The sequence below is a fragment of the Cibotium barometz genome, chromosome 14, assembly GCF_041138505.1.
Source record: "Cibotium barometz isolate CiBa-2024 chromosome 14, ASM4113850v1, whole genome shotgun sequence".
Taxonomy (NCBI): Eukaryota; Viridiplantae; Streptophyta; class Polypodiopsida; order Cyatheales; family Cibotiaceae; genus Cibotium; species Cibotium barometz.
Window position 1 is genome coordinate 4,063,486 of NC_141059.1, and position 15,574 is coordinate 4,079,059.

Sequence of the window (15,574 nt, forward strand, 5' to 3'; positions counted from 1 at the left end):
CAAAACTCCTTTCACCTCCGCCTCATGCCTATTTATTGACCTTGAAACATCATGTACTTTGATACCTCGCCATAGTGTCTCAAGCTTCTCAATCAAAGGCCTGAGGTACACATCCATGTTCGCCACCTTATACTTGCCTGGTGCAAGGAAAGCAAGCATGATATGACCTTTCTTGATTGCCACCCATGGAGGGAGGTTGTAATTCACCAATACAATAGGCCAAGTAGACCATGATTTGGACTTGAAGCCAAATGGGTTAACACTATCCATGCCCAAGCCAAGACGTAAGTGACGAGGCTTATCTTTAAACTCTGGCCATTGATGCTCCACATGTTGCCACGCCGGTGAATCAGTTTACGATATTCATGATGCCATCGGTCGAGCGATGAGTAACATGCCATGTTATGAGTTCTATAATCCCCTTACATTTAAACATGTGTTGGATGCGAGGAATGATAGAGAAGTGTCTCAAAACCTTTCGGGAAACTTTATCTCCTTTTGCAAATCATACCTATAACGGCTCTCCCCACATTGTAGACATTGTTTTACATCTTTATTAACCTCTCTAAATAGCATGCAATCATTGGGACATACATGTATTTTTGTGTAATCTATACCTAGCATAGAGAGCATTTTACAAAACCCATCTCGTGAGTTTGATAATAGATTTTGAGGGGGAAGAATCTTCTTGAGAAGCCTACAACATAACATAAGAAATCATATTTAAAAATATTAGCAACAAGGAGAGTATATAGAACATGAAACATTTTCTATTTGAGAGAATAGAATGAGACGTTCTTATCAAAGAAGATTTGTGATGCATCACTCCATCCATAAGTTGTTTGCAAGTTCAATAGCTCCAAGTTTGCTAACAGTGTGGAGTATGAACATCCTTCATACAAGGGGGTGCTTGCCTCTCTATGCAAGGTTTCCTCCTCTTGTGACATTGGAGTTTGCTCAATATCATCTATGACCTCCCTTCCAAAGAAGTCATTCACCATGTCATCCATGATGAGATTCTCTTCCTCCTCCATGATGAGATTCTCTTCCTCCTCATGTGGCAATGGTGGAGGCACACCTCATTAATTGGTTGGGAAAGATGAGTCTCAGCCATGCTTTCCATATGAAGCCTCCCCAGTCCCTCCCTTGTAATCAATCCCCTTTTCAGAATAATAACAGATCTTGTTTCTATCTATTTTGGCCTGGAGAGAGAAAATGTCTAGAGGGAGGTAATTCAAAATTGAGATATTTTTTGATATAAAAATTTTCCTAGTGTCTAAAATGATTTTCCCTGAAACAAAAATTCAAAAAGAACTTTCCAATGTGCAATTGGAATTAATTAAAAATAGGTATAAAGGACCTTAGCCTAAGGGTCCAGATTTTCAAAAAAAATTGAATTATAATCCAATTAAGGTAGGGAGGAGATAAATTGAAGAATAAAAGAAAAACCCCCCAAAAATGAGTAAATGCTCACATAAGATGAAGAGTTGACTGAGTACAAGGTTTATTAGTTAAAAATTAAGAGATATTTAGAGAAAATGATGCATTTTTGATACCTCAGTATGGGGATCTCCCCTCATAAAGGAGGCGCCTATTTCACATGTGTAGAGGAGTTTTAAACTAAAAAATAATGAGATAATTTCATCTCTCCTCTCTCCTGTTTCAACTAGATCCAAAAAGTAAGCTAAAGTGACCTAAAAATGGTCAAAAATTGACCAAACTCATCTGGAAAATTCTAGAATCAATTTGCTTGGTTAGAGGCTCACTTTTTCTTATAAATAGAAGCCTCCTCCCTTTGTAAAAGCTTAATGGTGTTTTATGCATTGTTACTCTACTCCTACCCAGAGCCATTTACATTGAATTTTCTTGATAATTCAATTGTTTTTGGCTTAATCCTCTCCAAAGCAATTGGTGGCCACTCTTGCTTCAAACAAGAGTAGAACCCTCAATCCCTCAAGCCAAAGGAAAGCTTACAACTCCATGTAAGCTAAAATTTTCTTCCTTTTTAATTTTAAATCTATGGTTTTCTTGATTTTCTTGTTTTATAATTGATTGAAGTAAATTCTAATGCTATGCCTTAATGAAAAGGCCACCCCCTTCTCATCTTTACAATTCAGTCTTTCTTTATCCTAGAATGATTAACAAAAAATATTAATTAAACTTTTCTTATTGTTTACTCTCTTGATTTCTGAAAATTGAGTAGATTAGAGTCCTATACATCTAGATTGGGTTAATTTAAGTTCAATTAGAATGATAAAAATGAGAAATGGTCAGCCATACAAAGGAGGTTATGGCAAAATTTTCTAGAATTTTAGGGAAAAGAAAGTTTATTTTTATGTTATTCCAAAAGAGTAATTCCCACCGTTTGTGCATTCTAAAAGAAATATTCTAATTTAATCCATGTACATATTCACCTATGAATATGCATGGATATCATTGATATTAATTATTAAAATTAATTTCTATGTATAGAAAGATGCATAATGGAAATTGTTTTATTTTAGAAGTGTTATTTTCATTGAATTTAATTTCTATGTATAAAAAGATGCATAATGGAAAAAAAATATTATAAAAGTGTTATTTTTCTTAAAATTGATTTTATGCATAGAAAGATGCATAAAGGATTTATTTTTATTTCAAAAGCGTTATTTTCATTAAAATTGATTTTATGCATAATAGAAAGATGCATAAAAGATTTATTTTTAATTCAAAAGTGTTATTTTCATTAAAATGGATTTTATGCCTAGAAAGATGCATAAAAGATTTATTTTTATTTCAAAAGTGTTATTTTCATTAAAAGTGATTTTATGCATAGAAAGATGCATAAAGGATTTATTTTTATTTCAAAAGTGTTATTTTCATTAAAATTGGTTTTATGCATAGAAAGATGCATAAAGGATTTATTTTTATTTCAAAAGTGTTATTTTTATTAAAACTGATTTTATGCATAGAAAGATGCATAAAGGATTTATTTTTATTTCAAAAGTGTTATTTTTCTTAAATTTGAATTTATGCATAAATAGATGCATAAAAGGATTTTTATAAAAGTGTATTCCCACAGAAGTTGATTTGTATACATAAATAGATGCGTAAAAAATCTTTATATCAAAATTAGAATTCTCTTAAATTCTATGTTTAAATTCTATGAAATAGATGAATAAATCCATGGATGGATGGATGTGATATGAATAGAGGTGATGAGATGCGAGGTGAATAGATGTGATGAGATGTGATGTGAATCAGATAAATGTGAATGAATGAATGAGATGTGATGTCATGTGAATTAGGATGTAAATGAATGATATGGGATGTGAGTGGATGTATGTGAAAGAATAGATATGAATGTATGTGAAAGAATGTGATGTGGATGTGTATGCGAAAGAATGTGATGTGATGAAAAGAGATGTGATGTGACATGAATATATGTGGATGTGAAGTGATAGATATGAATGTATGAATAGATGTGGGTAAACGTACATGTGAGAGATTGGATGCATGTGTATGAATGAGATATGATGTGGATAGAAGTGATGTGATATAATGTGGATAGAATGTATGTGATGGGATGGTTATGAGAATGTATGTGGTGGATATGAATGAAGGAATGTGATGGATATGAATGAATGTGATGTGATGGATGTAAATGGATGCGATGTAAATGAATGTGATGGACGTGAATTGATGTGATGTGAATCAGGACGTGAATTGATGTGATGTGAATCAGGATGTGAATGAATGAGATGTGATGTCATGTGAATCGGGATGTGAATGAATGAGATGTAATGTAAATTGGGATAGATGTGATATGTGATGTAAATGATTATGATGTGATGAGAATGGGAATACAGATGAAATCAATGAGGATTGATGTGGAACAATGTGGAAAAACGAGAATTCGCTATAGAAACTGTATTTATGACTTGTTTTTTTAAAAATGACTATTTTATGTCAAGAATGCTGGGGAAGCATTTTGACCATCTTGTGAATGAGGCGTGGAGACCTAATCTGATAAAGTTACAACAGCTGACGGAGATTCAATGGAGGATGTCTCGCATAGCAAGGTCGGCCGAGGTCTTGACCAGCCTCGGTTCGATTAAAATGGTGAGCTTCCGGTACGGTGGATGAGGGACCAAGGAAGCGGCCTATGAGTCAAGTGCTAGGTCACCTACGAAGGATCCTAGAGGGTACTGACTATACGGTGCTCGCACTCTGGGTCATCGAAGATACCCACACGTGTGTCGTGGAAGATATTAAAACAAGGAGTAAGAGTTGTTTTCTAAATTTGGGCATGGATCTTGTTGATTGACCTTGCTGGTCTTCAATGGATGAGTCCATGGTTCTTTTATATGGATCTGTTGGTTGATCTTGTTGATCTTCAATGGAGATTCCATTTTGATATGTGAATATATTACCGAGTACTATGAGCTAGGAACCATCAAAAAGGCCCCTGAGTGGACAGGTGGTGAGCGTTTTGGTTGCCAATGATGCCATAGGTACACCGATGAAGGAATGATTGGAAATGAGGATTCAACCGGAGATTTTGAGGATTATGATCAGTGACACTATGATTTCATTAAATGATTGTTTTAAAGATAGCTCAATCTGTGAAAAAGACAATTTCATATTGGGTGTGTAAGTGATGTGAATAGTTTTAAGTTTGCATGAATATCCGGCTAGGGAGCCTGGGAACTCTTTTCCCTCCCTGGTACCCGAGACAAAACCTAACCAAATTCCTAATTGGATCCCATCACTACAGTGGTTGGGTGGTTGGTTAACCCATGGGACTAGATGGGGTTAGGCTGGACTGATGGATCCCTAACATGAGACTCAATTCTGTTATGGTACGATAGATGAAGTAAATCTCGGATAAAAATTGTTCTATGGAAAAGAATCAACGGGTGTGCCTCTCAATGAGAAAAAAAGCGTTGGTCTCTATGATCCTTTCCTTGATCTGACTATGGGACTTACGGGTTCGGTCAGATCAATTTAGTTAGTTAAGGCTTTTGACTACGTTAGAGTAAAAATATCTTGGAGGAATCGCCCGCCTTTCGAGGCGAGGAAAGTTTTTTCCAGGTTCGGTTTTGGAAGAACCAAGGGATTAGTCTCTTGTCCGGATATCCGTAGGCGAGGCCCCAAGTGAGGGACCCTGCCCTGCACAAGAAGTGCTACTTCCGCTGCTAGTACCCCTAAATTCGTTGTGCGGAGGGGACAGGGATCTTTCAGCTGGTATCAGAGCAAATTGGCTAAAGTGGATCAACTGAGAAGCCAAAAATGATAAAAATTTATGAAGTAACAGTAAAAAGTTAGAAATGTGTGATGAAATTCATACAAATTGATATTCAGACTGAAATTCATAAATTAGTAATTGGGTCTTCAGATGAAAGTATCGCAATTATATGGAATCCCTGACTTGCTTGAGGCCTAGACATGATGATATTTACCCTATAGTTCCAAGGACCATGACTACCTGTATATACCGAGGATATAACTGCAGATCTTTACTAGCAGTATATACGAGTAAATCTAAGATCTTGAAATTATAAGCAAAAATGCTATCCAAATGATGAATTCAAATGTGGTTGATATGATTTTTAAATTCTAGTTGAGAACTGATGAGTTGATTTGGATTCTGATTGAAAAATGATGATTCTTGAATTTTGGTTGAAAAGCGATAAGCTGAGCAAAACCACAATGAGGATAAATGGGATGAGTCCCTGTGATGATGTTCATAACTGGAATGACGATAATGACTTCAGCAAATCACTATGAGATTAGTGGATTGTGCTTGACAAATTGTTACTGTTAACACTTGACCCAGTGGATCAAGTTAAGGGATGACAAATTAAAAATCTGTATAATTGAAATTCCCATGGAGGACTGTTCAGATGGAAATTTTGGTCTAATGGACCATTATTATGTTAAAGATATGAATGATATGTTCTGAATGAATTGTTATCTGATAATGAGTTCTATATGAAAATCTTTATCCCATGATTCTGTGAGGAGCTGACCCATCTAAAGAACCCCAGAATCAGTTGAATCTAAAATCAGATTTGAATCATAAATAAAGGGACTTAACAAGAATTTTCGTATTGATAGGAACATGGATCGAGGTCGTCATGGTAGAAATGATAACCCCCAACTCGATGAGGAAGAGCTCGACTTAGATGTTCGTAAAACTCTTCATAGATCGCAGCTTGGACCTTTCAAGGGTGAAGGGGAAAACCTGGGGGGCGAGGCTGTGGAGAAGTGGGTACAAGCAATGGAAGAGTACTTTGATGTCACTGGTGGATACAATGAGAAGAGCAAAATGGCTCTTGCAAGGCTGAAGATAGTAGAAACAGCTAGAGTGGCATGGAGAAACCACTGCGAGACAAATCGTCTGGATCGGAATACCCAAACATGGAATGATCTCAAAATTTACCTAAGGAGACGAGGTTCTGTCCTCCCGACTTTTTGGAAACAAAGATGAACGAATTCTTAGAGTTAACTCAGGGGAGCAGAACTATTGAAATATATCACCAAGCGTTCGCTCTTCTCCTCAAATACTCGCCACTGCTAGATGAAGAACAGCTGATGGCCAGGTTCATTCGAGGACTGAACGAACCTTTGAATATCTTGGTGAAGAATGCTAAGCCAGTTTCCATGGCTGAAGCAGTGCGGATGGCGAAGGATTTTGCCAAGGCCTTTGATGTCAAAGTCCCGCTGAAACCAACACCATCACCTTTCAAAAGGTTTTTAATTACAGAAGGTGATTCCAACCTTCCGCCGCGCCTAAAAGATATCAGGGTCAAGCCCAGGATATGGGAAGTTCCAGAATGGAAGAAATGTCCTTTTTCCGAAACTGAATCCCCTGGAATTCAACTTCAGAAGTTCCACCCTTGAACAAGGGAGTGAAATGCTATAACTGTCAAGGATTTGGACATCACAGTATAGATTGCCCAACTCCTTTTGGATCAAGGTTATTGGGGTAGGGAAATCAGGGGATCAAGATTCTAGACTCCAGCTCCTTCCTTCTAGAGTAATCAGGTTTCTTCTAGAGTAATCAGGCTTCTTTCTGCCAAAATCAAGGAAATCCCAAAGGTAGACCCCCTAACCAACCTGCAGTTTCAATCCAAAGTAATGCAAGACCTCCGCCTCAGAATAGGGAAAGTCAAAGAGAGATGTTCCCAAATCGACTGTCCACTTTCAAGGCAGTAACACTGGAAGTGATTGAAGAAGAAGAAGAAGAAAATGAAAGAGAACATACTCCACTTGCGAGATGAGGACATCTCGCATTTTTTAAGTAGGGTAGGATGTAAGTTTCCTCCCCAACCCCTCAAGATGTCCAGTTTCTCCCCCTGTAATCAATACCCTTTTCAGAATAATAACACATCTTGTTTCTATCTATTTTGGCCCTGGAGAGAGAAAATATCTAGAGGGAGGTAATTCAAAATTGAGATATTTTTGGATATAAAAATCCTCCTAGTGTCTAAAATGATTTTCCCTGAAACAGAAATTCAAAAAGAACTTTCCAATGTGCAATTGGAATTAATTAAAAATAGGTATAAAGGACCTAAGCCTTAGGGTCCAGATTTTCACAAATTTTTTAATTATGCTCCAATTAAGGTTCCTATGGACCAATAAGATTAGTGCAAATGTAGGGAGGAGATAAATTGAAGAACAAAAGAAAAACCCCCAAAAATGAGTAAATGCTCACATAAGATGAAGAGTTGACTGAGTACAAGGTTTATTAGTAAAAAATTAAGAGATATTTAGAGGAAATGATGCATTTTTGACACATCAGTGTGGGGACCTCATGAAGGAGGCACCTATTTCATGTTGAGATATCGAGCTCATCTAGTGAGGTGGTGGACATTGATAACCCGCTTGGGGGATAGGCCCCACACTTACACCACTGGCATGGTTGGTGAGATCCTGGGTGATATGCGACCAGTGGGATGATAGGCTATGTGATAGCCATTTTAGAGACTGACATAGTTATAGCGCCAGCTCATTTAGTTGGGTTCACACTATAGAGAACCCTAGTATGTATTTGGTTGAGTACCTTTTCATATAGTGTGTACTCTTATCTTTGTATATGGTGTGTTGAGTGTTGTGTGAAGAAGAAGAAGATTTTCAGCCTCTCACCTTCTGTGCTCTCTTTTAGGGTTTTGTGAGTGTGTGTGTGTACTTGCAAGAGCTCAAGCTCTCATCTCCCCTGCATCTTTTCATGGTATCAGAGCCTAGTTCATGCTAAGGGCTGAGCTGGAAGCAAGAGAAGTACAGGAAGCAGTACGAGGACAAGAGCTTCATCTACTCTTCCCTATTTGTGTTGGCAACTACACCCTTGTCGGGAGCTCTACGGGAGGCACTGGCAAACGATCTCTGATTGAGGAGCTTTCTTCGCGGGAGTAAAGCGATAGGGCAACTATTTCCTCCTATCGGACATCATTTTTCGGGCCGAAAATGCATTTCGGGCACGTTAGGACCTCCGTTTTTCAGAAAGCAGGCGATTTTGAGCACTGCAGGTAAGTCATCGATTCTATGTAGAACTCTGTTTTAAGAACTGCAGGAAGACAAATTGGTTGTACAGACATTGTGTGTGCTGCAAGGAGGTCAACAGTTGCCATTGGGTGTATGTATGCACATTGAGGTCACTGGTTGTGACATTTGAGTGTCGTACAGTACCACTGACCTATAGAAAATATAGTTTGTGCAGGACAAAACCAGAGTGCTGTTTCTGGTAAATTTGTGTCTGGCAAGATGTCAAATGATGGCATAAACCAGATTGTTGCTGAGAAGCTTGATAAGAACAACTTCCATGCTTGGAGGTTCAGGTTAATAAATTTCCTGATGGGAAAGGGTTACTGGGACTACATAGAAGGTGAGCATGAAGAGGCACCGGAGATATCGGAGATCAATCCGACTGCGATGAAATGCACCCCATGATAAGGAATTTCATTACATGGGTATTTTTATTTGAAAAGGCACCGATGGATTTTACATGAAGACTACATTGGGTTTACAGCAGCTGAGGAATATAGAGCTAGGCGATGGATATGGCCATATGCTAGGCAGATCTGAAATAGCTAATATGGCATTTCCTGGCTATCAGCCCGCCAACTTTTTACTACTCTATATTAGAGTTCACGAACAACTAAAACTGCAGATAGAAGAAAATGCTTACTTCTTCGGGATTGAGCACATTGCATACCCCAAAAACCATCCTACATGAAGAACTTGGAGAGCTAAAATACCTCCTTGAGGAGCTAGAGCATTTAAAGAAGCACAAAGGAAACTAGGAAATTTCAGACATCTTCGAGGAAGGGAAGAAGAAGAGAACAAAGAAATAAAGGGGCCGGATGAGGGGAAGAAAGATGACAAAGTGCAAGAAAAGAACAAAGATAAGGATGGCCAAGAAAAGCAAGACGCAGAGATAGATAAAGATTACAAGCAAGACCAAGAGAAAGAGAAAGACTTCCATGGCCACAGTAGGAAAAGAAACAATAGCAAGACCAAGAGAAAGAGAAAGACTTCCATGGCCACAGTAGGAAAAGAATGTTCAATAGCAAAAAAGGGGGCCAAAGCTAGCAGTAGTCTGGCAAGTCTACACAAGAAACTCAAAAGCCTAAAGAACACACAAAGAAATCGAAGGAAGGGGAACAACCCAGTGCAACCACAAATATTTTATTTTTTGATCTACCCTCTTCCACAAGCTCGCAAAGCAAGCACCAGCAGCCTCACCATCCAACCACAAAAAATTCACGATACCTAAAGGATTTCTAACTATTGTTCCCCTGAAGAAGACCCACGGCCAGAGCGCATGATCCCATGGCACATTCTAGTCTTAGAATATGAGGAAAGTGCAGAGAAGAGAGTTTAGACAAGGAGAGAATGGGAACAGATCAAGAACTCAAATGGCAACCTTCTCTAAAAAAGGGAGATGCTCAGGTACAACAACTTCATTTATGCCATAGAAAGCCCTAGACTATAGTCTCATGTGACTCTCGACATCTACAAAATAGAGTGCCTCTGCTCCACACATGGTGGTAATGGAACATGGACACTTAGAGGATGAGAGGGCTCGCTACCACTTGGCTACCATAGACCAATCAAAGAAACCAAAAACACCATGGAGAATTAGCCAGTTTGGAGGCTCCTTTGGTTTGCCATAGGCCCCTAGTACAAGAATACATACCATAAAGCACCAACCCAATAAAGAATGGATCCACAATACATGCCAATCGAGAGGATCTACTCATGGTAGAAGTACTTTGGGAGGTAGGCCATGAATTCCTTTTTGATAAACTTTCCAAAGCTTCCCTCTCTACCACTTGATGAAGCCCTATAACCGAACAATGGATGCTCACGTCAAGGTGATGAGTATGTTCATGGTGAGCACAAAGATTTTGAAGACTTACATGCCCAAGCCACCTACAAGATCTTTTATACATTGGCTACTACCGAGCTTGTAGGATTCAACAAGGTGAAGAGCTCTACGGGGTGGCATATTTATCATGAAAGTGAAGTGTAGCAATTAGCCTTCGATTTTGCCATCGACCTCACTCTGAGGCACATCTATGGCTACTACGAGCAAACCTAATAGAATTTCTTTCAGTGTGCAGCATGTCAAATATTTTCCAACCATTTTCTGTAAATCTTGTACTTCGACATGACGCCATCAAAAACTTCACTCACACCACTCACCTTACTGAGAGGACAGAAGCTAGACGGGTTGTTACTCCTTCTCCTTGCACATTTTGTAATCCCCCCACCATAGCTTAGTAGGTGCATATGGCCAGGGACCTTTCTAATGGAAGCCGACCATACAAGTCTTGTACACATAAAGAGAACATATTTTGGGCACCCCATACAGCATTTGTATCTATCCGACTTATGATGGTGTGGAAGGCCAATTTTGATAATACAATCTACAATTGAGCTTCATCTTGGGAGCTCGTCAATTCTTGCTTATCTTGTTATTTGCTTGTTTCTTGCATGCTTGCATGTTCTTGGCTATGGAGTTTTCTAGAGCTTGCTTACTTGCATGTGTGAGTGCTTGAGTGTGTGCACGTGCGTGAGGGGTGTGTGAGTGCTGAAGTGTGTGCATGTGCAGAAATATAAGAAATGGGGAATCTCATTTGGGTGACCCAAGCTATCAAAAAATCAATCTTAGGGGATGAGGGTGATATGGGAGAGGAGTCCTCTTCAATTGGCGCTTAGTTATGTCACGGAGAGCGAGGAGAGAGAGAGAGAGAGAGGGGGGGGGTGGTGGGCCCTCAGCTTTATCTTACACGGGGTCTAAGGCATGGGATCAAGGGCGCCCACCAAAAGACAACCCCGTCGCTTGATTTCGTCCGTTGATCCTGGAAAAATTAATCTCGGGATAAAAATTAATCTCGGGATCCCGAGATTAATTTTTAAGTTTTGAATATCGGGTTGAAAAGGCGGCGAAAGGGTACACACAATCATTAAAGGCTGAGCATTCAGAAAAGATTTCATTCTCTTAAAGAATATTTGGTGGAATTTAATGCCAAGACCTATGGAGTAAATGCCACGAACTACCAAACTAATCTCGGGATCCCATAATCTCGGGATCCCGAGATTAATTTTTACAGGAAAAAGTTTCCTATTGCGCTTTTCTTTTTTTCTCCTTCATTCTTCTTCATGTTTGTTGTAGGGTTCTTACAAGAAGCTAAGAGGCCCATTATGGTGGTATATCTACATACTCATAAGGTACTTCACTAAATAGCATTCGTTGTTCTGTTTACATAAATGCAACAATGGATTATGTATTTGAAGAGGAGAGTAGTGATGACAACACTTCAAATGAATCTAGTGAGGATTTTAGTGATGAAGAGCTTGGGTTAAATGACACCCTAAACGAACATGAGAGTGTGTCAAATGATGAGGGTCCTCATAATGACACCCACCATGGGCATGACTCTTATCAAAAAAATTGGGTCGATCCACTTGCACATGTATCTCAAACTTATTTATATTTTAATAGAAGTACGTATGAATTAATGATAAGAGCATTACAGCATGATGTTTCCCTATCATTAGAAGATCTCAAGGTTTGTAGTCCATTGCTTGATTTGAAAAAGTGGCGAAGATTGAAAGATGCGTTGGTCCTTAGAACTAAGGAAGACAATAGTCATTGTCTTTGTCTAAAAGACACGCCTAATCTGAGGATCTCATGTATTGAGGATTGGGAGAGTATTGTTGTTGGAGCACATCAAAGTGAAAGTGATAGTGCTCACCGCAGTCTCAGTGATACAATAGACAAAATCAAGTCAACATGGTACATTGGTATTCAAAAGCATGGAATTCCCCAATCCTACATTAAAGAGTTTATCAATGCATGCGGATGTAAACGCCCTAAATGTAATACCGTTCCACAATCTCAGGATCTTTCAAAAGTAATAAGCACTACTAAATTTAAGGTACAGGAGCAGTTAAAGAGTATAATGATTGAGTACAATGCTAGATTAATAATGGTGAGATCAACAAAGACATATGGTTCTTCTAAGACCATGGTAGACTACATTTGTCATAGAGGAGGCAAGCCAAGAAGAAGTGGAAAGCAAAAGCGCCTGCGAACATCCAAGAAATGTGGTTGCACATTCAAAGTGCAAGTGGAGTATATAGAAGGGATGGAAGATGTTCATTTATTTGTATATCCATCACATAACGGTCACACACCGGGCACAAGAAGTGATTTATATCACCTTCCAGTTCATCCATCAGTGATTGAGTGCTGCATTCAAGATTTGTTTGATGTGGGAAGCTCTAGACATGTTTCTCAAATATCATTATCTAAACAGCGACTCCATATGGAAAAGGCTTCTCTTTTGGATTGCAAAATCTATAGGTTTTTCATGATTCCTCAAGAAATTGCCATGTTGTCATATCAAGTCCGTCACCAAGGTACTATCTTCTCCCTACAGTTTACAACCTTTGTCATAATGTTTTTGGATATTCTCTAAATTGAATACATTGCAGCTAATGTGTCAACTGATGATTGGACATCAATGTTCATGGAGGCTTTGGCTCTACAGCAACAAAATAAGGTACCACTAACTATTATTATATTTAAATCCAATATAGTCATTGATACCGAAAGTATTATTATATTTAAATCCAATATAGTCATTGATACCGAAACTATCATCAAGTTCGCTTCGTTTCTAAATGTGTAGGTGGTTTACTGTCAACCATATAATCCCCATGCAGAGAAGATCAAAGAAAGGCCTTTCATACTTATCATTCAAGATGATTGGATGTTACAAATGGCTATTCGATTTTCTCACAATAATGCATGGGCAATTGATAGTACTTTCAAAACCAACATTTATGGATTGCCTTTATTTGCTGCAGTAATACCAAATCAACTTGGTGTTGGCATGCCAATATGGTTTATGATGTGTTCATGTGATCCAGGGTCTCATCATGAGGTCATTGCTCTAGAGATGACACTAAAAATAATTATGCAAAGGATGGGTAGTGTAAGGCCTAGTGCTTTGGTTATTGATAAATGCCAACAAGAACTTGAGGCTATAACCCAAGCTGTAAATGAAGATCCTCACTCTTGGATTCTCGATGATAATGGGATTCCAAGACAAATTGCATGTCATGTGCTACTTTGTTGGTTTCATGCAAAGAAGGCATGGGTGGAGAATCTACTTCCACAAGTATGCAAGCACAACTTTCGTCGCTCTTCTTTGGAGTTTGTTGAAGTAATACTTACTTATCCTAACCCATTTTGATATCCAGGTCCCAAAAGAGAAGCGAAATGAAATTTATTCTTTGATGTCTAATTTAATGCAATGTGCTACCATAGAAGATTTTGAGGGACGCTACCAAGATCTCCTGCGAAGGTATTCATCTCATCCTAATGTGCTTCGATATGTCACAAATGGTTGGTGCGGACCTAATTGCATGTGGAAAACACGGTGGCCAAAATTTGGACGAATGTTCAACTATGGCAATGTTGATACAACAAATTTGATTGAAAGATTATGGCAATATATCAAATACACTCTTCTAGAAGCTCGTATTAATCGATCAATTGTCGAGCTACTACATGCGCTCATCGGTGATTCAAAGACTGGCAACCGCATGGGTGGAACATTAACAAGGTTCTTTAGGCAAAAGCAAGAAATAGGTGAGTCGTTGATATCGAAGTCCCATCTATTTAGTCAAAAGCATGGAGTTGAATGTTATGATTTACATACATTAAGCCATTTCTTATTTATTATGCAGCTGACTCAGGTCGATTTTCAACCCGTGGCTCCTCAAAAAGACATACCTCAAGATTGCATGCCGGAGAGCAATTATTACAGAGATTCAAGGACAATCCATCATGTGTGGAGGTAGTTAACTCTATGTCATTATTGTTCAAGATTCAAAGTGTCTCTACTCCGAGCTTATGGTACCATGTGAATTTGCAAAGCAACTACTGTGATTGTCCTGATTGGAGCTCCCAATGCAAGCACATTTATGGTATTCGCTTGATAGTATTACAACATTTTCCAGAATTACAGCAATTGCTTCCTACAGTGGATAATGGAGATGAAAACCCTTTTGAAGTGGTTGATGATGTCAATACTGCAACGTGTCATGATACACATGACCATGTGACAATAGAGGAATTGTCCAAGCATATTGGAAAGCTTAAAGAAATCCTCTCCACAATTGAGCAAGTAGCGCCTACAAAAGATCCAAGGGAGATGAAAGCTGCTCTAGCACAATTGAGGGCTACTGAGGATCTACTCTTATCCGTGATGACACCAGGGAAAATCAACATGCCAGCTCGAGGAAATGTCCGACTTATTCAAGCGCATGTGACTCAAACGCGTCTTGGCCACGGAAAACCACGCAATGAAGATGATGATGTGATTACTATGGATGTTGTAGCCTCTTCAAGTCAACCAAAAAAGCCAACATGCCAAAGTGGTGTTCTTCGAAAAAGGCATCAACGTGGTAGAAGTCGAGTTCGTTTTGATAGATTTCCTCGCATATGGTGTCCACATTGCTGCACCAAAACACTATTGGTGGATCCTATAGCTATCTTCTCATGCCATACCTGCCATGCATTACTACCTTTGTCTAGGAGACATGTTAGTGAAGGAGCAGAGAAGTGTCTTCTTGGAAAATCTATTCAAGTATGTAATGATAATGATAGTTTTATGGGTATCATTTCTTCATGTCAGTATGGGTCTTCCAAAGATGAAGAGAGAATATTCATATTAAGTTCTAATGTTGCACAATTGCAACAAATCAGGGCATCTCAATTTAGAATCATACTCATGTACACTGGACATGTACCTCAAATTTTGGATTTCATCTAAACATATATTTGACTTGATCTCAATTTTAAAGTTATATGTGCATCTTTTGTCTCTCTACTAATTTCAATTCTATTACAAAGGTTACAAGTTTAATTCATCGTTGGTTAGGGTACTTTGCTTGCATAGGTCTTGTTTAATTATGATTATGACCTCTCTACAACTGGTTTTGGTTTAGGGTCTATAAGTATTAAACAAGACCTGGTTTTGATGACTGTTCTCTGGAAAACTTAATCTCGGGA

General features: G+C 38.6%; 1 protein-coding gene across 1 annotated transcript; it reads left to right on the top strand.

The window, feature by feature from the left end:
- Nucleotides 1-11,300: 11,300 nt before the first annotated feature.
- Nucleotides 11,301-15,335, top strand: LOC147631575 (uncharacterized). Its single transcript, XM_086808946.1, has 5 exons — nucleotides 11,301-11,718; nucleotides 12,988-13,055; nucleotides 13,185-13,676; nucleotides 13,759-14,149; nucleotides 14,248-15,335. Exons 2-5 carry the CDS (start codon nucleotides 13,017-13,019, stop codon nucleotides 15,333-15,335), a joined length of 2,010 nt encoding a protein of 669 aa, XP_086665072.1. The 5' UTR covers nucleotides 11,301-11,718; nucleotides 12,988-13,016.
- The last annotated feature ends 239 nt before the right edge of the window (nucleotides 15,336-15,574 follow it).

Coding starts and splice junctions, on each gene's coding strand:
- LOC147631575 (XM_086808946.1), top strand. CDS start 13,017: ATGTTCATGGAGGCTTTGGCTCTACAGCAACAAAATAAG. Junction 13,056..13,184: donor CTCTACAGCAACAAAATAAG/GTACCACTAACT, acceptor CTAAATGTGTAG/GTGGTTTACTGTCAACCATA. Junction 13,677..13,758: donor TGGAGAATCTACTTCCACAA/GTATGCAAGCAC, acceptor TTTGATATCCAG/GTCCCAAAAGAGAAGCGAAA.